A 24,009-nucleotide genomic window follows, 5' to 3' on the forward strand; every position below is an offset into this window, starting at 1 on the left:
TTTTTTTTCTCTTCCTGTTAAAAATGTTTGACGTATTATTGTCAACCGTTTTAATAGGAACAAACTAATGTGGATCACACATGTTATTGTTGGTCTGCAGTGTAACCACATTAGGCAGGACAGGTCTGGCCTAACTGGTAAAAGGCAACCAGACTGAGTGGCTACACTGGGAAGCACATTAGAGTAACCTGTCCATGTCAATGCTACACGCACATTAGCACTTATTGTACTGAAAACTCTGAACCGGTTGGTGTTGCCAGTTATGAAACCAGTGACGGGGTCAACTAAGACTCTTTGACCCCCAGTCTCCGCTCACCTAAAGACGAAAACATCTTTTACGAACAGAAATCATGTTTTGACGCCTTTGAATACACCCTGTTTTAGCTAATGCCAGTTTGGTGCCAGTCTAACGTGGGTTTATTCTGGTAACCAAAATGTTACCTTCAGTCTGTGAATTCAAACATTTAACAACACTGAATTGATGAGGTTTCTATTTGTCTTCGGCTGCTGTCCATTTATTTAATTGACGCACCGTCCTAATGGCCTCATTGACCTGCAGATTGAAAAGGTTAGTTGCATAATGTTGGTTTTATCTTGGCTTTAGCAATAGACTGGTCATAATTTTACAATCAAATGAGATATCAATCTAGTGGATCAAACGTGAGGTTTTGTAGTTCAAGAAATTTGCTGATATTATTAACTTGGTCAGATCAGCTGAGGTAGATGATCTGATGTCACACCTTGGTTATGCTATCAATGTAGCATGCCTCCATGGTCATATTTGAGTGGTTTTCTTCACCATACGTTGCTAGGGGTGAGGTTTCACAACTACCTGGTAAGAGTTCAATAAGCAGCTCACATGGTAAATGGACTACATTTATTGTGGTTGCAGAGGTTACATGCAAGTTGTATGCTCATGGGGGCCAATGACCATTCACATCAATAGTCACACACTAAAAGCATTTGAAAGCAATGCGGGGTACAGTGTCTTGCTCAATGCCACTTTGGCATGCAGATTGCAAGGGTGGGAATCAGCTGATAAGTAATCAACTGCTGTACATCCTGAGCATCCAAAAAATCTTATTCTTGCAATGGCAGCCTGCTGATATTATGAATTCTTGCTAACAAAGGAAGAGCAGAAGGTTTGGTTCACAGATAATTACAGTAGATAAATGTGTTTCTGTCCCTCAGTGGGTAAAGCACAGGGCTTAAGGTATCCTTTCTTTTCCATCATAGAATTGATTAAACTACATGAGAACACGTTAATGTGCCCTATTTGATAACATTGTGATACTGTGTTCTTCACCTAATAATAAGTTTTATTTTAAAAATTATTATGGAAAGATCAATGAAACCCATTTATAGGAGTGAGTAAAAAGGGTACATTTATGTTTTCTGTGAAGGGGGTGCTTCCTAAGTGCCATGTCGGCTTGAGGAGATTGGGGTATTTGTTGGTTTGAGACTGTGTGCTTGCATTCTTCATTGTCGGTGAATGATGCATCATGTTGGAATGGGATGTTAAAAAGCTTTAACCTGCGTGAGGCTCTCTCAACAAAAGCGCTAAATGTGCTGCTAAATGGAGTTTCATATAGCCAAGGTATTGCACAATAATCCATGTGTTGCTGTTTTGTGTAGCTTTGTGTCTGACCAGATTGGTTGTGGATATACTGTATTCTTAAGTGATGTAAAAAATCATTATCTAAATGTGTAATTTTCTTCTTTCAGCATTCATCAGTTTTTGTGATTCTGTATTGATTATCAAAGACCTATTTTAAATTTCTATGTAAATGTTCTTGGCTGTGAATTATTTTGTGATGTGCTTGAACTGCAAGATAAGTCTTATATTTTTACTCATTTAACCCGAGTTTGTGTATATATGATATTAAGGCTACAGTTTCCTTCACAAATCACCTTGCTTGTTATATTACAGTATATCACCTTGTAATGAATCGTAACCCCTCTATTAAGATAGGTATGTCACCACCAGATTCCTGCCAATACACAACCCTGGTTTGTATTTTTACATTGCAGAAATTGAACGAATATAATTCCTTCCTTAAGCATGCAGTTGAAGCACATGATATGCATGCAATCGTGGATTATTTCAGAGCACTTGAAATGTTTTGCATTCTCTTACTAGTTCACCTAGGTTCCGTCAGGGAAATTAATTTCTCCGTCGCACACAGCATAGTAATTACACAAAACACAGACAAACACAGAAAGCACCAGCACATAGAAAATAATACAACACCAAATAGAAAGATTAATAAATAACCCATCAAGAATATACAAAAAGAAAATCATAAATAGGTATAGAAATAAAAATAAACAGGCCTAGTTAAGTATGGGTATATTGAAATGTCTATAGTGTTTGCATTGGTTTTGGTGCATTGTTTGTGTCATCTCTCAGCTCTTGTGTGGACTCTCTTCTTCTTTATCTCTCCCAGAGAGGAGTTGAGCAGTTTAATGGCTCGGGGGATGAACAAGTTCTAAAGTCTGTTTGTCCTGCATGTTGGGAGGAGCAACCTCTGGCTGCTCAGGCTTCTCTGGTTGTTTGCTACGGTGTGCAGAGGGTGGCTGACATTGTCCATGATGTCCAGCAGTTTGTCCAAGGTTCTCTTCCACCATTGCCAGAGGGTCCAGGTTCATCCCGACCGCCGAGCTAGCCCATCTGATCAGCTTTTCCAGCCTGGAGAGATCCGCCTTGTTCGCTGTGGTTTGTTGGGGAGGGAGCGTGACTGACAGGACGCTGGCGACCACAGACTGATGGAACATCCAAAGTAGCTTCCTGCAGATGTTGAATGCCCTCGGCCTCCTCAGAAAGTACATCCTGCTCTGTGCTTTCTTGTAATGCTGCCTTGTGTTGCTGGTCCAGTCCAGCTTGTTGTCTAGCCACAGTCCAATATATTTATAGGTCTGCACAATCTCCACCTCCTCCGTTCCTATCAGAACTGGTCTAAGTTGGGGTCTGTCCCTCCAGAAGTCAATGACCAGCTCTTTAGTTTTGAAGGTGTTGAGCTGTAGACTGTTGCTGTGACACCAGTCAACAAAGTCCTTCACCAGACATCTATACTCCTCCTCCTCATTGTCCCTGATACATCCCACGATAGCTGTGTCATCTGCATACTTCTGGATGTCACACAGTTCTGAGTTGTAGCAGAAGTCTGCAGTTTACAGGGAGAAGAGGATTGGGGACAAGACAGTGCCCTGTGGAGCACCGATGCAGCTGACCACAGTATCAGACGTGGCGTACTTTAGCCTGACAAACTGTGGTCTATTGGTGAGATAGTCTTGGATCCAATCAACCAGGCCGGGGTCCAGTCGCATTTGTAGGAGTTTTTCCTGTAGTATACAGGGCTGGATGGTGTTAAAGGCACTTGAAAAGTCCAGAAAAAGGACCCTCACAGTGCTGCTTTCCTTGTGCAAATGGGAATGGGCTCGGTGTAGCGTGTGGAGGATGGCGTCTTCCACACTGACCTTTTCCCGGTAGCAAACTGTAAAGAGTCCTCAGCATGTTTCACCTGAGGCCTGAGGAGTTTGAGGAAGAGCCGCTCCAGAGTCTTCATCAGATGCGATGTGAGCGCCACCGGTCGGATGTCGTTCAGCTTGCTGGGCCGGTTCTTTTTGGGAACTAAAACGATGCACAATGTCTTCCAGAGGGTGGGCACCTTCCTGACACACAGGCTCAGGTTGAAGACCCGTTGTAGCAGCTACCCGAGTTCAGCGGCGCAGATCTTGAGTAGATGGGGGCTCACCCCATCCGGTCCATCTGCTTTTCGGGGCAGGAGCTTCCTCAGTTCTCCTCTTACCTGGTCCGTCGTGAAGATGGGAGGAGACTGTGATGGTGGTGGGAGCTGGCAGGGGGAGGGAAGGTGTCTGTGACAGAGAGGAGGGCTTGCTAAGATAGGTGTAGGTGGGCTTGAGGGAGGTACAATAGGTGGTGGAATGGGGGGAGGAGTGCTCGTTGGAAGGGGGGCTGAGGGGGACAGCTCCGCTGCTGCAGAGAGGGGGTAAGTAGGTTTGGAGGAGAAGGAGGGACTGGTGGGAAAGAGGGATGGTGGGGGGCTCCATTGTACCTACAGACATGTGGAGGCTGTGACGGGAGGTTGAATGGGGTGAGGGGGGGCTTGGGGGTGGGGGCAGAGGATGGGGGTGGGGGGATGGAGAGGGGCCACTTTGCTTCTGTGAAGGGGGGAAGGAGGCCATGGGAAAGGGGTGTGAGGCTGGTGAGCTGCTGCTGAAGTCTCGAGGGTGCAGGGTGATAGGGGGTGCTGCGGGGGTGCCTGGTTGAACCTATTGAAGTCGTTCAGGTCGTTGGCTCTCTGCACCCCTCCCATCTCTGTTCTGGTCCTGGCTTTGTGCCCAGTGATGTTTCTCACACCTTCCCAGATGTCCCTCATGCTGTTGGTGCTCAGCTGCTTCTCCACCTTCCTCCTGTAGGAGTCTTTGGCCTCCTTTATGCAGCGCCTGACCCTCTCTCTGCTTCTCTCATCTCCTCTTCATCGTTCGTCCTGAAAGCCTTCTTTTTTCTCTTGAGGACATCCTTGACGACCTGTGTTATCCACGGCTATTTATTTGGATAGCACCGTACTGTCTTGGTGAGGTCGACCACATCTACACAGAAGTTAATATAGTCTGTCAGACAGTGGGTCATCCCATCGATGTCCTCGCCATGTCCACCCAGCAGTATGTCCCAGTCCGTGGTGTTGTAACAGTCTCTGAGAGCCTCCTCTGCTTAAGGAGTCCATCTCCTGATGGTACGTGTAGAGACTGCCTGTCTTTGGACCAGGGGGTTGTACTGGATCTGGATGTACACCAGGTTGTGGTCTGACTTGCCCAGTGGAGGCAGGGCGGTGACTCTGTATGCCTCTTTAACATTGGTGTACAGTAGGTCGATCGTCCTGTTCTTCCGTGTGTGGCAGTAACAATCGGGTGGCAAGCAGCCAGGCCAGTGTCCAGGGTGACATGATTAAAGTCTCCAGAAATAATCATGAAGGCTTCAGGATGTGTGGTCTGCAGCCATGCAACAACACTGGTGATCTTCCCACATGCAGCGGCTGCGTTGGCCGATGGAGGGATGTAAACACAGAGGGAGATCACGTGACTGAACTCCCAGGGTAAATAGTATGACCGTATGCTAACGGCCAGCAGCTCCAAGTTAGGGCAACATACATCCACCTTCACTGACACATGGCCGGGGTTACACCAGCGGTTGTTGGTGTAGATGATCAGTTCCCCACCTTTGCTTTTCCCACATGCCTTTGTGTCTCTGTCCGCTCTCACCGCATTGAAACCTTGCAGTTCCACGTTAGCATCCTATGTAGCATCGGTCAGCCATGTCTCTGTTAGTATGAGCATGCTGCACTCACGGTAGATCCGCTGGCTCTCCAGAGCGGCCAGCTCATCCATCTTGTTCGGCAGTGAGTTGACATTGCCTATAATCACAGAGGGAAGCGATGGTTTGAATCGCCTTCGGTTGTCTGCCTGCCTAGCCTTTAGCTTAGCCCCAGCCTTGCAGCCACGATAAGGTCCCTTCAGTTCAGCTGGTATGTCATGTCTCTGTCCGTGTTTCGTGTTTTAAAAGCCAGTAACTCCTCTCTAGAATGAGTGAGAGGGATGGCTCTCAGTTGTACGGCTGTCATATCCATGTGATACATTTAATAAAGTAGTAAAAGTAGAAAAGGTAATAAAAATGTCCAAAAAACATGCAAAATAAAGGACTTTGCTGCGGAGCGTACGGAGTGGCTGCCATCACCTACAGCGCTCAATTGTAACGTAACCTAGGCATTGATCAACCACCTCTTATCATTATACTGCATTTCTGGCTTTCAGTTCCAGGAAATTATTGATAAACCGCTGATTGCATGCATAAATGTTTTAGTTATTGTTTCATCTATAATTCATTTTTCAAATGATATCAATTTATTAGGGCGGCACAGTGGGTAGCGCTGTCGTCGCACAGCAAGGCGTTTTCGGGTTCGAGAAAAGATTGCAGCTGCTAAATTTTAAATTCCTTTGAGAGGCATATGAATTTTCTGCAAGATATTCCAGCCTAACATCAGCTAACAGGTCCTGCAGTTTTACTAGACCGATATTCAGCTTTTAGAAACAAGTCCACTCACTCTTGCTGTTCTAGCTTTTGTCTGATTCATCAAATAACACTTTTTGAAAGCATGCTTCAACATGTTATTTCCCAACCCTGTGCGTTCAGATACCACTGGCAAATGAAAATCGCTGGAGTGTGTTGTGTGAAACAGAATGCTGATGACATGGAGTATCAAACTGAAAAAAAACAGTAAATATATGATAACCTTTTATAGCAAGATTTGACATTTTAGCAGCGGTGATGTTTTCACCTCAAGGATGTCAGCTCCCATGATCTCAAACTACTTAAAAACATCATTAATGAGAACCCCTGTGATTTTTTATTTTATTTTTATTTTTTTTTTAATTTTATATACTGGTTTGATCCCTGAAGGGAAATTAAGAAGGCACACTCTAGCTACTGATTACAAACGCATGCATACATATATGTTTGTGAGTACAGGCCCCTGTATCACACACACACACAAGGGGGCCTGTAGGCATGCAGGGGAGGTAGAGTGGCAGGCAGCTCCTTCTTGGTGCGCCTCAAATGAGCAATTTGTAAAGGGGACGGCACCTTGCTCAAGGGTGCCTCGGCAGTGCTCCGGAGATGAGTTGACACCTCCCACTGTCAGCTCACCTCCGGGTATTTTTGGGGGGGCGGGAGCGGGAATCGAACCGCCGATCTTAAATCATAGGACGACCTGCTCTACCGCCTGCTTTACCACTGAGCCACTGCCGCCCTAAGAAATATATTGTGTATTTACATCATTGTACTTTTAATTTTAATGACGCGTCTTGGTGATGAGTTCAGAGACACCTAGATAGATGATCAGGTAGTTGGTATGACACTAAATATAAGGTACCACTGGTGTTTTTTCAATAAATTTATAATGTGCGCCCTTGTTACTTGCGGTTACTCGTTAGTTCCAGGAACCACACGCGATTAACGAATTACGCGAGATAACGACAAGCTATTCTATTAATGGTAATTAAAATGTTTATGAACCCTCCCCATACTGATATTAAACCACTTTCTATCTGTATCAACTTTCCCCACACTCTTGTCGACTGTTTCAAGCACTTTTGAGTCTCAAGGAAGTGCGTTCCGAGCCTCACGAAACATAGCGCACTTCCGGATGCAGTCAGCCAATAGAATGCGCATATTGTATCATGTGACTACCTACTAAAATCCACGATGAGGTGAAATCGCTAATGTTGATGCGCGAAGGTTGACTGTACAGTAATTGTAATCAGTCTCCAGGCTTCAATGACTTATTCTTCTGTACCGATCAACATATTTTCGTTCAAGCATCGAGCATATGCCGTTTTTGCCAAACGTGTGACAAAATGTCTCTCGCTGAAAGAATTTATTCCTGCACCTATGCAGCTTGCAGCTGAGCAGCAGACGGTAGCCATGGTTGTTCTGCACAACGGAGAACTCTACTGAGATCAGAGTCAGAACGAATACTTTAGAGCGGAAAGGAGACAAAGATGAGGCATGAGGGAAGACGAGCAGCATTGATGCGTGACATTCACAGGCCTGTCATAACAGCATTTGTTTCAGCCATTTGTGAGTTTGGAACAGGCACTTAAAACATACAAAAGTCTGCATTGGGTGAAAACTACTTGTCTGATATTGCATAGGCCACCAAAACTAATTCTCCGGACCTCTGACAGTGTGCTATAGTATCTTGAACAAAGAAGTTGGCAGTCTTTAAGTCAACACCTTGAACTTATGTTCCTCTTAGAATTCTGCCAGTCTCTGACCCAGTCATTAAAGCAATTACAATTTTAACCCTCCTTAAAATGATTAGATCTTTAAGCTTGCTCATTTTTGTGCTTTCTACATTCAACGTTCAGGACAAAATGATTACTTGATGCCTCGTATATCCCGCCATTTTATCTTTTTCACTTGTCATGGTTATGTTGAGACTGACAGATGACTTGAACACTTGAGTAGAACTTGGTTTCATGTCCGTAGTTTGTACCAATCTCCAATTTGCATTATGGTATATTGCAGTGGGCTTGACATCAGCTCTGTAAATGGAAAAGAAATGGAAACAAAAGAGTGAAGGTTTGATGAAATCACAAATTGAAAAATGAGTTTAACTGAGAGGAGCACAAGGAGAAGCAGAATGAAAGGATTGGATGCTAACAGATACTGAAGAGAAGAGGGGGTAGATAAGCAGTAGAAATCTAGAGGTTGTGTCATGGTCTGTGAAATGAACAGCTATCATCACATCGCTCCAAATTCCGCTAATGATTTGTTGTCTTCATAGCCAGCATGAGACCTCGCTTCCTGCTTCCTCTCTCTGCATCTGGCTGGACCATCACTCATTGCTCTGACCTTTTGGTTTTATATAGTAATCACTAATGAACGTCACTTCAGGATTAGACACACGAGAGGTTAAACACATGAGTGCATCTGCACTTCAGGGTTAACAGTTGTTTAAAGAGTAAATCTGTTTACTTACTCTAAAACCCACAATCAGTGGTTTTACTGAATTATTGAATATTATTTGTGTGTGTGTGTGTGTGTGTTATATAGCAACTGCTAAATGGATCGTCAAATGTACTTTGGTAGCCACTAGTATACAATCAGTATACCTAAATCTGTGTTATAGAAAATGTACAACACAATGAGGCCATTTACATTAAATTTTATGAGAGACAAAACATTTTGATTTCAAGCTTTTTGCTGGACAGATTTACAGCATGAGCAGATCGTTCTTTCACTGGTTGTTGGCCTTCACATTGGCTGTGATGTTTGTACCAAGCAGTTTCTGCTAAATATTAGTTTGCCTCAAATATGGTGTATAGATGAAGAATGAAACCATTGTATATCTTTATTTTCAATTACAGTCAAACCTCGGTTTTCGAACGCTTCTGTTCTTGACCAAAATTCGGCTCTCGACCAAACCGAAAGAAGCCGAGCGTACCTGAACGCGACTCACTTGGGAGCAGAGCGAACTGCCCAGGATGCTTCCTCCGTAGTGCATTTGTGTTCAAAGTTCGATAGGATATCTTTTATTAACATAAAACGCAGTGTCTATTTCTACCCCTTTTTATTTATGGTAAACAGTATACAGTGCAGTTTAAGGTGTAAACAGTAAAAAAAAACGTAGAAAAAGTTGTTTTTTAGACTTGGAACGGATTAAAATTATTTACATTAATTATAATGGGAAAAATAGTTTCGGATTTCGAACAACTCGCTTTTCGAACAGCCTTCTGGAACGGATTATGTTCGAAAACCGAAGGTTGACTGTATGGAAGTAATGCCCCTAACACCACTTTATAATGCATTGTGGACACATTGACAAGTCACATGACTTTTGCAAAATTCTTTGAGTGTTTTGTAAATTATTGTATTTGAAAAGACGGTGAAACCAAAAGTAGAAGACTTGTCCTTTATTCCACACCACAGGTCTTCAAGCAGAGCTCCACTTGGATGCCCAGACACACCATTTGTCCAAGCCTTCATCATGAACCGGAACAAGCGTGAAAAAGAGTACTATAGTATAGATGTGGGTGATTCAACTTTTATGGTTTTAAAGCGCTACCAGAACCTCAGACCCATCGGATCGGGAGCACAAGGAATTGTCTGGTGAGTCGGTGCAACATAATTCATACATACACTGGAAATTTTGGAAATGGTTTTGAGCCCCCCCACCACAAACTTATGGAGGAAAGTTTTGTGTGAAATTATTTGTTCACTTAAATTACATATTTTGAGGACCTACAATAAAGACACAGATTCTGTGATCGTCCTTGTTTATGTTGCAAAATTTAACCTTCACAGTGTGTCATTGTCAGTCTGAAGGACAAAGAACACTGATGCTTCTATGGTTTATTCTGAAATGATTTGTGGGGCAGTGATCTGTATGAAATCACTATGTTCTGCTTAATTAGCAATAACACACAGCTTACTGATGAACTTAGTGGCTAGCTGCTAAACATAGTTGAACAGTAACAGGTGAAGAGGCCGATGTTTTCATTGGAATATGTTGGACCAATAGAGTGAATATTGGACATATGAAAAACACAACTCGACAGATGCACACAGAATGCAAAAGTTGTTCCATGTCTGCTGGATGTGTAAAAGAACGAGACTGCAGCCTGACACCAGATACAAAACCATAATACAGCAACACTCATAAACTAACTAGAAGGTGTCTGCTTTTTGAAATATTTCAAGCTCTTTCTATTTGGACAGGCATATAAACCAGTGTGGCCTTTTATCCTATCCGGTATTGAATTGTTGTATGTCTTGACATTTTACTTAAATGGAACCTCATCGGCTCAGCAGTGGATTTATTATCTCCACGTAAATTGGAAAAAAAGTCACATAACTGACATACTGTATCTTTGTAAAAATGTTTGAAAACTTCTCAATGTCAAGTCTTTTTGACTTCTATTAAAATTATTAACTATATTTTTCCTTCTTCACCCCAGTTCAGCGTATGACCACAATTTGGAGAGGAATGTCGCTATCAAGAAGCTGAGCCGGCCTTTTCAAAACCAGACTCATGCAAAACGGGCTTACAGGGAACTGGTGCTCATGAAATGTGTCAACCACAAGAACGTAAGAGCTGAAGTTTCATCTTGCTTTGTTGTCTTCCAGCATGTTGAGTGTGCGACTAATTTGCTATTTTATTAAAAAATTTCCTATGGAGGCTAAAATCAGGATTTAGAAGTTTGTATTTGTTTCAGAAAAGTAGAAGTGATGGCATTAAAATGGTAATTTAAATAGCAGGAGGAAAAAAAAAAACATGGAGGGAGCGAAATTTGCCCCTCAAAAAGCTCTGGCAACATTTTAGTTAATTTGGTTTAGCTGTAGTTTGTTTATATGCGTACACACAAGCTGACAGTGGGAGGTGTCAGCTCACCTCTGGAGCACTGCCAAGGCACCCTTGAGCAAGGTGCCGTCCCCTTTACAATTGCTCATTTGAGGCGCACCAAGAAGGAGCTGCTTGCCACTTTTACCTTGCATGCCTACAGGCCCCCTTGTGTGTGGTGTGTGTATTACAGGGGCCTGTAATACACACACTAATATGCATGTATGTGATTTGATTAACTAACAAAAACTACAGTGTGCGTTCTTAATTTCCCTTCGGGGATTATAACAGTGTATTAAAATTAAAATTAAAATCGACAACTTTCCATTGAGTGTAAGCAGTTTCACAGCATAGAGTAGCTATAAGCAATACTTTAAGATTTTGCATTGGGGATTATTAAAAGGCACAGACGTAATTAATTTAGTATTTCTTCCTGAGCAGAGGCATTATTTGTTTTCCTTTTTGAAGTTTTCAATATTTTCAATCAGTTTGTTTTTGATGCTTCGTCTGCTGCTGGAGAAGCGGCGATGAGTCATTGGTCATTAAGCATAACCATTTCCCTTCCGGCTAGACCCGAGGATTAATAAGTGTGCTTTTTATTTCTCAACAGATAATCGGTCTATTAAATGTATTCACACCACAGAAGACACTGGAAGAATTCCAAGATGTGTGAGTATCATCTGCCGCGTTTTGTAAAATCAATACAGGATGGATCATGATGGGAAGTTGGATTATCCTCTGAGTTTTAGAGGTTTGTGGTTGATGAGGTCGTGCATTAATACCTACTGCAGGGAGGGGTATTTTAAGAAACACATTATCACAGAAATTACTCTAAAAACTGGAATTTATCGTGTGGATTCTTCCTGAAATTAAGTTAATCCTTTGACTCCTACTAGTCGAAACTCTACTAATAATAAGAGCAACACATCAGGCAGGGTTCTTAATTAGTTCAGAAGCCCATCTGAGTGGAAGCTGGAATCGCAAAGAGCGACATACTAAACTGAGACATGGTTTTATGGAGTATGGCAGGAACAAGCATGATTAATGTCTATAGGACTGTGTGTGTGTGTCCGTGTCCATCCACAGTGCTCTGTCTGCCTGATTAGAGCTAAAAAGGAAACCGGACAAAACATAGCCAGAGGGCTGTGAGGCAAACACTCAGAAGATGGAGGATGAACACTCCATTGGTCTTGTGTTTGTGTACCTGACTGTGGAGTTGTTGCAGAGCAGCCAGCAGCAACAGCTTCTAAAAATATGAGTGTACAGAAACATGTCAGCCTTACACAAAGGGTGATTTAATGGTGAATTATTACTATTTACAAGACTGTTTTAAAACATGAAGCACAAGCAAATACCATCCAAGCAGAAGTCCAGCATTTGAAGTCGCCACACTTTCACCGAGACACTTTTAAATCTGTCTGAAGTCCTGAGGGTTATAGAGACTGATGATCTAACAGCTGCCAGATAATATAACATCACTATTTTTTCACTTGTCTGTCATCTTCTACATGCCATGAAAACTGTGTGGGTTACAGAACAAAATCTGAGAATGTCATTTTCTGATTTTCCCTTTTCTTATGAGTTCACAAGTTAAATGAATACTTGCATGCATAAAGCTTAAATGTATGTCTGTAAGATTATTTGTGTGTCCTTGTATGATTGATCTACCTCTGGTTTTTCTTGCAGGTATCTTGTGATGGAGCTTATGGATGCCAACCTCTGCCAGGTGATTCAAATGGAGCTGGACCACGAGAGGCTTTCCTACCTGCTCTACCAGATGCTGTGTGGAATCAAACACCTGCATGCTGCTGGTATCATACACAGGGTGAGAAACACACACACGCAATGCCACAACATTGTGTGTGGTGGCACACAATGTGGTCACCACAATGCCACTGTGGTGGCATTGTGGTGAAAAAACGGTTTCAAATGTCAGCATTTTGGGTAATACGGTAATCCCTTATTTGCACTTCAAAATGCACAGCTTCACTACATTGCAGATTTTTAGTAGGTCGTCATGTGATACCATACGCACCTTCTATTGGCTTACAAAATCCATATGTGTGCTGCGTTCTGAGACTTGGGAGACGCAGCGCACTTCCGTGTATTACAGAAACATTTTTCTTTAATACAAAAGTGCGTTAAAAAGTCTGAGTGTGGGAAAAGGTAATACAGATATAAGGTGGTTTAATATCAATATGGGGAAGGTTCATAAATGTTTAAATTACCGTAAATAATAGTTTGTCTATATCGCGGCATTTCGTTCAGTCGTGAAACGCATTAACCATGAGTAACGAGATATTTGTTGAGTGTTAGAGGAGCAAATCTTACCATTTTTTTGATTCAAACCAATTCCCAATGTAAGAAGTGTGAGAAGTTATGTTCTAGCAGCCTGTTTTTTTATTATTCAGGTGATTTGATTCATGCTACGTAGTGTTTATGGACTGTAAACCCTCTGCAGTCAAAGCCTGTAGTTTTATTGACATAACTGTCCTGCTGCCCACAGAATTACAGTAATAACTAACAAACTGAAGTTTTCAGAGTATTTGAAGTAACTGGATGACAGAAGCACTCATTCACTTAAATGTTGACCAGTATATTTTCCACGATCAGCTTTGTTTTTCAGCTTTGATTTAAATACATTTGTCTGACATTCATTTAGATTATTCAATATGCTTATTTTGATTTTATTCTTTTAGTTTAAGGTTATTCTTAAATTGCTGCACATTTGATCTGTTTTTGTTAACAGAGCAAACTGATGTTTGAAAGGAGAAAGGTACATCTATTCTCAGTTCATGTCGGGCTTATTTACAGTAGCATTGAAATGAATGAAATGACACAACACTTTATCGTGGCATGATAAACAGTCCTTGTGTTGATGTTGGTCCTCTCACCTATACACTAGTATACTGCACACAATGGAAAAACCAACTTCTCATAATTTGTTTATTGGTGAACTTTGCTATCTGGCCTTTTGTTTTCCTTTGAAATATAGTTCACTATTTCTTTCGCATCTGGGAGTCAATCGAAAACTCAGTCTGACATGACCAGGTTGTTGTGCTGAGGAGAGAATGCACAGAGTGCAGAAAAAACACAGGCCAACACACACACCAAATCCTGAAGCACCAGCAGTGAGACACAAAAAAGACTCCTCCTTTTCTGTGCACACACAGTTGATAACACACATTCACACACAGTGACGGCTCTCTGTCAATTAGCCTCAGTGAAAGACGCAGCAGTAGATTAGCGGAGCTCTTCTTGCTAAGTCAGCCAGAACTAATTGTGCCACTGGCGGAGCTAACCAGCCCTGTCCAAGGGTACATATCAGCACGCAAAGCTTTCAGAAGATAAACAGATGCAACATGAGTCATGTGCACCAAAGATTTTCCTCTTTTCGGGGTAATAACTATTGTATATTTTGCTAGTCAAGTGCTCTATGATGGAAGTAGAAGTATAACATGCTCTAAATCAGGAGGTGATCATAACAAAGATAAACGTGATTGTTATTCAATATTTTTGCAATGTACCTTTCATTGTTACTGTTTTTTAAATGACTTTTCTAAGTAATAAGAGATAAAATGGTTGATGGCAGTCTGTATTGTAGCCTCAGGAGTTGAAACCTTTGTCATCACATCTCTGATAATATGGCAGATTGATTTGTCAAAATTAGCATGAGAAAATGAGGAAAGCTTTAACTGGGAGACGGACCATTTTCAAAGGTTTGCCATCAGAGTCGAGTCCTACTGTTTCATGCCTCCACTCTACCACCTGAGTCTAAATCCATCTTGTGTTGTATGTTCTGAGCAGGACCTGAAGCCCAGCAACATTGTGGTGAAGTCTGACTGCACACTGAAGATCCTGGACTTTGGCCTGGCCAGGACAGCAGCCACTGGCCTTCTCATGACGCCCTACGTTGTCACCCGCTACTACCGTGCCCCAGAAGTCATCCTGGGAATGGGCTATCAGGCCAATGGTGAGTAGAGAAAGTAGCTAGTCAACAGCAACCGGCCGGTTTGGAGCTGCTGCCTGGCCTGCTGCATTGGCCTCTCCCTTGGGATTTCTTTTTTGACAGCACTCCCAAACCCACGTACATACGCATTCACAAACCTCCACCCCCACACACTCACACACATACCCTGTTCCTGTTAAGGTCACTCTAAGGCCCCGTCCACACGATAACGGATATTTTAAAAATGCAACTTTTTTTTTGCGTTTACCCTTTCCGTCCACACGACAACGCAGATATCCGGAACGAAAACGCAACTTTTTAAAAACGCTGGACGAGGTGGATTTTTAAAAAAACGCTGGGTCTGCGTTGTCGTGTGGACGGCGTATCCGCGACTTTTTAAAAACGCTAAAAACGTCTTGCCTGCGACGAAAACCGCTGTGACGTCATATTTATGGGCCCGTGTTTTGTGACAACAAAACACGGAGGATTCCTATTGGATAAAATTTGACTCAGTACTGCCACCACATGGTTTGGCATGCTTATAGCAGTCTTCGAAAATGCACTGCTGCGTTTACGTGTGGATGGAGATTTTTTTAAAAATGCTGTCGTGTGGACGGGAATCATTTTCGATGCGTTTTTAAAAAGTTCCGTTTTTAAAAAATAAGTTATCGTGTGGACGGGGCCTAAGATGGGAAGTTGGCATGTTGGGCATCAGTGCTTTGTGGAAAACTTCCTGTCTTGGGACTCCAGGTCCCAGCAGTGCTTTAGCATGTGTTTGATATATTTTTAAGAGGATTGTCCTGGGTGCAAAAAAACGCCAATGTGGGTGCAAGCACCAGTGCATGCTGCAGAAAGTTCACTTGGATCTCTTGCTTGGAACACATCATATTTTCTGCAAGACTGTGTTTTTGGGGAATGTGTTTGTTTACCATGTTTTATGGAAAGATTCAACTCTACCAACCATCTAGAAAGAGATCAGTTTAGAGGACAGTTTTTTTTGTTTTTTGTTTTTTTATTTTATATACTGGTTTGATCCCCGAAGGGAAATTAAGAACGCACACTCTAGCTACTGATTCAAACGCATGCATACATATATATTTGTGAGTACAGGCCCCCGTATCACACACACACACACACACAAGGGGGCCTGTAGGCATGCAGGGGAGGTAGAGTGGCGGGCAGCTCCTTCTTGGTGCGCCTCAAATGAGCAATTTGTAAAGGGGATGGCACCTTGCTCAAGGGTGCCTCGGCAGTGCTTCGGAGGTGAGCTGACACCTCCCACTGTCAGCTCACCTCCGGGTATATTTTGGGGGGCGGGAGCGGGAATAGAACCGCCGATCTTAAATCATAGGACGACCCGCTCTACCGCCCGCTTTACCATTGAGCCACTGCCGCCCAGTTAGCTTAGCATAAAGGTTGGTAGCAGGAGGAAAGCTAACATACTTGAGTGACAGTGATTGTGATCAAAAATGGCATTCAAGGCTTTTATAGATGAAACCCAGGCCTTCAGAAGAAGCATGTTATTGATCATTGGTGATCCTGGTAGGTAGATGTGATCATTTCAGACAAAGCCTGGCAAGCTACAGTATCTCCTTGCTTCTGGTCGTCAGCCATTCTTTCTTCATATTTATCTTACAAATACATGATATTTCGTCAAGCAGCATTTACATAGGCATTGTCAGGTGGATATGTAAACGGTGTCACCGCTTTAGCAAACTGATGAAAATTTTGTTATCTTGACGAAAACTTTGAACCCTAATATTTCCTGCTGACTTGTTGCATTTATTTTGCTTATTCTCTTCTCCTCTCCATTTGTGCTGCGCATATGTAGTGGATATATGGGCTGTGGGCTGCATTATGGCAGAAATGGTTCGCCACAAAATCCTTTTTCCAGGAAGGGATTGTATCCTTGAGCTGCTTGCAGCAATCTGGCACTTCTTGTGTAACAATCACAGCACTCAAAGGTCTATCGTCTTTTCAGAACGTACATTTCATTAAATGTATGGAGAACATATCCTGTGAGCAAATAGAAATCCTTTCTTGGATTGCTTGACAGCTCAACTTGCATCACTTCACCTGCATACAGATGCATAAAGTAACACAACACCATCCTCTCACTTTGAAGGACTGAATATGTTGCTTCAATCTTGACAGTCAAAAAAACCTAAAATTAAAATATAAAATTTGTTGCACTCCTATAGCTGAGAATCTCATTATAGAAAATGTTACCCTTCAAGTGGCTTACCGTATGTCTTTGTAAATGTTCAACCAACAGTCGGGCAAAAAAAAAGTGTATATATATTTGTATGTATGTGTATATAATATATATATATATTATTGCTGTCATCTCTAACGTAGTATAGAACGTACATACATTTTCTTTTTCACATTAAAAGAAACTGCCCTGGGTAGGATTCAGCCGACAAAGTTATCCTCTGTTACCATCCATGACAGAACAGTACTGAATAAATATTTACTCAGTCACAGGAGTAATGGATCTGTATTGTCAAACTTTTCAATATACTAGAAATTAACTGCAAATGATATCTAGCTGTAGGTCAGAGACGTACAGGCTAACACATATGAATTGCAACGAGGATTATGAGGGTGTTAAGATGCAGTTCTGAAAAGCATTTTTTTCAGGAGGCTTTGAAAACCAGTGTCTCTCTTTTCAAACCTCAAGGTTCACTGTTCAGTGCAATGATTATTGGATTTGTGATGCTGCCGTTCTTGCAGAAAGTTGCAGTGCGTACAGACTGATAATCATTTAAAGCTCTGTGGGTTGCTTCCCAGGTTTATGAACACACTCAACTGCATGCAGTTCATTTTTGTCATGTATCACACATCACCTGCCACCTCATGATGTTTTTGCCGTCTATTCTTTTGAGGGTGTTTTTTTCTTTGGTTTGTTTTATGTTTTTCAGTCCTGCATGCTAACTCAGTGGTTGTCATTTCATTTTTCAGTTGATGTCTGGTCTGTTGGCTGCATCATGGCTGAAATGGTCCGAGGTAGTGTGTTGTTTCCAGGCACTGATCGTATCCTTACGTTGAACCTCCATCCAAACCCCCAAATACCATCTTGTCGTATTCCTCATCTGACATTTTGTTCATATTTTTTGCACTCTGTGGGGAAAACTACCATGTTTTTAATTTAATGATGGTGCATTGTATTCATTGTTTACGTCTGTGTCTGTCAGTGACTCATAACCTTTATTCAAGCAAGAGTCTTCGTAGCAGGTAAGGTGTGATTAATGTCTATAAACACGGGTGTATTGGATGGATTGAGTAAGTGCTTCTCCCCAAGCAACATTTGGTTTAATGGTTGTCTTTGATTAGCTCGGGGTAATATAGCAATGTCTGCAGGAACCGCCTTTTCCACAGGTTGTTTAACAGCACCTTAACAAAGGCCCTTCTCCAAGCACTTCTTTATATATGCAGTACACTGAAAAAGAAAACGTGTATTGTGATTTTAAATAATATTTTACAATTTCACAAGAAAAGGAATCATAAAATAAAACATGGCACAGTTGCCCTCTACCGTAGTCACGACTTGTCACGAAAAAATATGGGAACTCATTTTTACCTGATGATCTTGTCTGGAGTTACCGGACATGCCGTCCCAATTTCATGACGTTTGTTTTTCTTCTCCCTTGACTTCACTGTCGACTTCTTCTTAGACTGCACACAGAATTGTTTGAATTCAAATGCCGTGATGTTAGTGATGTTGCAAAAATTTACCAGTGTGCATTCTTTCCTTTTTAAGACAGACATGTCTAGATTGGAGCCAGTTTCATGAGAACCATCCACTTGACCAAATCTGAGTAAAACACTTGGCCAATATCTGCTTTGAACAGTGTGCCTTGTAATGTGAAAGTAGTCCTTGTTTATCGTTTTGATGGTCTAACGGTATCTTAACCTCCTTTTCCCAAGTATTGTAGTAACCGGTTGATACTCTTTAGTTCACAAATTCAGAAAAGATGTGGAGAAGACATTTCCTTATTCATATGTGTTCAGTCTGTATAAACATTTTCTTGATTTGAGTGAACAGCTTGAAGTGAGTACAACCTCTCGTGCCTAAAATTCAGCATATTACAAATTTCTACATGTTTTACATTATTTTTACACAGATTTGACAGAGGTTTGAGTCAGTTGTGACCTTTTAGGCATATCAAGACAGAATGGAGCTCTTCAAGATGTAGCAACTCCAGAAGGCTCCGTGTCTTTATTAATCACATTGAAGTTTTAGTTTACACACACCCCAGAGGTTTTCTTAATTGGGCAACCTAAAGATATCGACCAGTGGAATAAGGTGATCGAGCAGCTGGGGACACCGTCTCAGGAGTTCCTGATGAAGCTCAACCAGTCAGTGAGGACCTACGTGGAGAACAGGCCTCGATACGCTGGCTACAGCTTCGAGAAGCTCTTCCCTGATGTGCTGTTTCCTGCAGACTCTGAACACAACAAACTTAAAGGTAAGCAGGAGTGTGTGTCAACAATAGGAATAAACATTAGGATTTTCTCAATACTGTTAACGTTAAAGATACTGCTTGCACTTCACTTATTGTGAATATTTGAATTAATAATGGTGACAGGACGTGAGATGACGTATATTTGGTCTGGTCATTTTCCAACAGAAGTAATTGGCAACAGCAGCACTAAAGTAATATTGCTTTAGTTATAGGGAGAATTTTCCCATTGTAATTTTTCCACTTACGCATTTGGCACATGGAACAGACCTCCATTCTAGTACAATCACAGTCCCATTATGAATTAATGTTGCATAAATAACACCAGTGCTGTTTGTAATAGACCTTAATGATACTTTGTTAATGTTCAGTCAAGACCAGGAGCTCATTTCTAAAAGCTTTAGAAAACATTTGCTGACAGCAGAGCCCCAGTGACTGATCACATTTCAGTAGCTGCCTTGGATTAAGTGCTACGGTGCTGGTAGCTGAAGACCGAGTTGCTTCCTGTGAGGAGACGTTTGACCTCAAGTATGTTGATGTCTAAATGGAGAGAAGGATACATGAGCACTCACGGCAAAGGCTGTGGAGCTTATGGGAATGTTGAAAGGGAAAAGAAGAGCTTTTCCTGTCCTTGTTAATTTACAGAGGCATGAATATGTCAATGGTGTCTTCCTCTGGAGTGCTGATACTCTGACAGCCCATGTTGGCAAGACTTTCAGATACTGTAGAAGTGAGCAGAATCAAGGTAGAGTCCAAATACAGACTGAAAGAGATGCGTCTGTTTAGAAGGACAGATTTCTCCAGCTGACATTTGTCATGTGAGTTTTGATCACAGTATAATATTTATTTTTGGTCTTTTGAGAATTTTAAAGCCACAGTGTGTTGTGTTTACTGCTGTTTCCCTCTAGAGGAAACATAAGAAAAAAATGTTGCCATGTAAAGCATCAGTGATGTACATCATATGTTTTGTGGGTAAAATATAAAATAAACATGTTTACAGAAAAATTACAGAGGGCAGATATTTGCCTTCTATTGAACTTGGGCTTTTCACTGGTGCTTCAGTTGATGGTTTTGAAAAACTCAACAGCAAAGTTTCCCTCCAGAAATCATGAGCAGTTATTGAAGATAATCCACAGACATTGTTAACTGTTACAACTTCCTGTTTGAGCAGCAAATTGAACTTATTTGCAGTATTATGTAAGATGAATGTAATTTTAAATTCATGGTCAAACTAATGCAATCATGTTTTGCCACAATGTTGATGCAGCGAGCCAAGCCAGAGACCTGCTATCCAAGATGCTGGTAATAGACGCATCAAAGCGAATCTCTGTGGACGAGGCTCTTCAACACCCCTATATCAATGTGTGGTACGACCCGACCGAAGTTGAGGCAGTAAGTACTCGATTCATAAGTATTTTTCTAATGAGTAATGAGTTTTAAAAAAACGCTTAACTAAATACACTTTCTGAATAGCACTAAAAGATAGACGAGCCTTATTAGGACTGAGTGTTGCTTGTTCAACTTTGAAAACAACCTGGCAGCCAAGTTCCATTAACAACACAGCGACAAAAAAGTGTTGCTGAATTCTGATTGGTGCATAGACCCATCATGTGGCATTAAGGTTTTCCATCTGATCCCCATAAAGAAAACAGGACAAAGAAACTGATTTTGAGTTTTTGCTGTCTTCCCTCTTATCAAAGGACTCTCTAGACCTGACTGCAGCCTTAGAAGGCGCTGACCTAGCTCAGGTTTTGTGCTAACCATATTCAAAAGCTAAAATCTCCGTTTGACTCTGAAAAGAACAGATAGCTACACATCTGACTGCAACAGTTTATTCCAGCTCAAGGAGAGGGGAATGGGATTTCAGAATTTTTATTTTGTTTATGCTTCAAACCAAGACTATTACCACCATTAAGTCGGATGATATTGAACATCAACAGAGTCAAAACATTGTTGTGTGAGGTGTTTGGACTTGTTGCTCTATGCTTAGGATGAGTATCTGTTCAGGAGATGCATATAAACATAGAAATAATGTGTCCATCTGTTTTCCAGCCACCACCCGTCATCACAGACAAGCAACTGGATGAGAGGGAGCACACAGTAGAGGAGTGGAAAGGTAGTTAATCCTCTCTCATTGCCGTCTTACTTTGAACGTCATGTATGAGGTTGATCTGTGTTCATGCTCAGTCTCTGTGAAGTCTTACCCTCAATCTGAATCCAGTATTAAAGCTTTTTAGTGTTTAATTAGGAATATGCTTATGTCTGATACATGGTCCTAATTTTATAGTTGAATTAACTATAGATGGACTTTGGTACTGTGGTGGGGGTTTCGTTTTTCTTAAGGACAGGAGACGGTGTAAAATACAAGATATTTGTCAATTCAAATCATGTATAGGTTGAGTAGCAGTACAATAATATCATCAATAGGTTGAGTACAAGTCCAATAATATCATCGATGATATTGACAGACAGACAGGTTCAACAAATACTTATCTAAGCATGATGAGAGCTCTGGAGACGATGAAAAAGTCCTCCGGTGTGTTGTTGCAGAGTACTCTGGGTACAGGAAAAACTTCAAGTACCAACTAAAACATGGATCACATCTCTTTTTATACTCTAAAGGCGTAACTATGGGTGGTGTGAATCAGTTGTTTAACTTCATTCCCTCTGCTCTCCACTAATCTTTCCCCCAGTTTCAGTAGGTACATCATGACCTCAAGAAGTTAGCAGAGACATCTAGTCGACAGTTTCACATGGCTGATGACATAACCTAATCAGTCACACAGACATTTAGTGCAGACAAAATTATTAACATATACTGACATTTACGCAAACACTTCTAAAAACAGATTAGATTCTTGCAGAATCTTTCATGACCTCGAGGCTTCCTGGGGCCGTTTCTCCCAAGTGCTGAAAGATTTGACACTCTAGATTTTTGGGTCAAGAAATGATATTTTATTATATTATTTGTATTTTATTGTATTAAAAACTTTCCACTACAGTACTTTTCTATTTCAATAGTCATAAAATTGTAAAAATATCTAATTGTATACTTATATATATATAATTGTATCATTACATCCCGCGAAGCGGTGGTGTAATTGTCCATCTGTCCACCACATATCTTCAGTTGCAGATAGAAAGATGAAACAAAAAGCACATTACTCGGGCGGCAAAGGGGATGAAAATGAGATGATGACCTTGATTTTGAGAAAACTAGGTCAAGGTCAAATTTGTAAACTTTTTTGCACATATTTCAGGAACCGGATAAGATGGAAAGACGAAACAAAAAGCATTATATTCAGGGAGGCAAGGGGATCAAAATTAAATCACAATGTTGACTTGAAAAAACTAGGTCAAGGTCAAATTTTCACTTTTATAACTTTGTTGGTACACATCTCTGAAACCTGATGAGATATAATCACAAAACAAAAAACATTCTCAGGAAGCCAGAGGCACAAAAATGTGATGATGACCTTCACCTTTGGAAAACAAGGTCAATGTCATACTCGATAGTACAATATAGAATTCATTGCTGCAACATTATGAAAGTAGGTCAGTGTAAAATTTTGAATTCAGGGGTGTCGCGGGATGTCGCAGTCTCTGATTGCCTTGTTGAAAATATTTTTACAGACTGTTGGAATGAGTTTTAAATGTAAATCGTTGAATATGGCTGAGTGACTATCAAATAATATTTTTGCTTGAAATTTTCATCTACGGAAAAAACACTTATGCAATATAATATAAAATGGATTAATATAATAATAATAATAATAATTAATATGTGTTTCTTTTTTTAAAACTGCTCAAATTTGACTGACAGAATTCTCTAAAAACTTGTCTCTGTTTCCTCTAGAAATAAATTGTGAATGTACTGAACTCGATCGACTGGGTGTAAAACCTATATCATCCTTTCATGTGTAATACTTTCTTAGCTGTGATGAACTAGAAACATAGACTACCTGTGTGTTTAGTGTCACAAGTTCTGATATCTACACATCAGGAGCTTTTTGATTCCAGTAATCGTGTCTGTCTTTAGCATTCTCTTAACTTATTACATTGTGGTTTTTTGCAGAGTTGATATACAAAGAAGTGTTGGACTGGGAGGAAAGGACAAAGAATGGTGTCATCAGGGGACAGCCAGCATCCATAGGTTAGTGGAGGTTCTTGTGCCTGACAGATTAAAAGTTTAAGTGAACATAATCAATACTGTCCTCTGTCTCTGAGGTCCTTTAACATTTTGTTCTTTCACTTATTTTGTTTGGTTAAAAAAAAGCAGAGAAACTAAGGATATTTTAGTGACATAATTTTTAAGTTTGGAATGAACAATTTTTCTGCCCAAGGGATTTCTGCTAGTTATACGACTTTAATTTTAGTACGAGTCCCATTAAACCATGGGACAGTTAACCTCTCCTAAGCTTTTTGTTAATGCTTCTGGCTCTTCTGAGGAAATACAGTGCCTTGCGAAAGTATCGGCCCTCCACAAGACCTTTTTGATATTTTGCCACATTTCAGGCTTCGAACTTAAAGATGACTAACTAAAAATATTTTTCATGAAACAAAAATATGTGAGACACAATCATGAAGTGGAACCAAATTTATTCAACATATTATGTTTACAAATACAAAACTGAAAAGTAGGATGTGCAAACATGTTGGCTCCCTGTTGTCT

At 41.0% G+C, this 24,009-nt stretch overlaps 1 protein-coding gene across 3 annotated transcripts in view; it reads left to right on the plus strand.

Moving 5' to 3' along the window:
* The window catches only part of mapk8b (mitogen-activated protein kinase 8b), a 29,393-nt gene that overhangs the window by 275 nt on the left and 5,109 nt on the right, over nucleotides 1–24,009 (plus strand). For 2 of the 3 annotated variants that reach the window (XM_068306303.1, XM_068306301.1), the window contains exons 2-11: nucleotides 9,512–9,691; nucleotides 10,540–10,669; nucleotides 11,533–11,591; nucleotides 12,609–12,747; nucleotides 14,730–14,895; nucleotides 17,836–17,907; nucleotides 19,161–19,343; nucleotides 20,605–20,729; nucleotides 21,390–21,453; nucleotides 23,413–23,490. In XM_068306303.1, coding sequence (XP_068162404.1) covers nucleotides 9,570–9,691; nucleotides 10,540–10,669; nucleotides 11,533–11,591; nucleotides 12,609–12,747; nucleotides 14,730–14,895; nucleotides 17,836–17,907; nucleotides 19,161–19,343; nucleotides 20,605–20,729; nucleotides 21,390–21,453; nucleotides 23,413–23,490 — 1,138 coding nt within the window. In that variant the 5' untranslated portion in view covers nucleotides 9,512–9,569. The remainder of the gene's footprint in view (nucleotides 1–9,511; nucleotides 9,692–10,539; nucleotides 10,670–11,532; nucleotides 11,592–12,608; nucleotides 12,748–14,729; nucleotides 14,896–17,835; nucleotides 17,908–19,160; nucleotides 19,344–20,604; nucleotides 20,730–21,389; nucleotides 21,454–23,412; nucleotides 23,491–24,009) is intronic. The other variant, XM_068306302.1, reaches the window with a different exon arrangement.

Source organism: Antennarius striatus, chromosome 21 (assembly GCF_040054535.1).
Source record: "Antennarius striatus isolate MH-2024 chromosome 21, ASM4005453v1, whole genome shotgun sequence".
NCBI lineage: Eukaryota > Metazoa > Chordata > Actinopteri > Lophiiformes > Antennariidae > Antennarius > Antennarius striatus.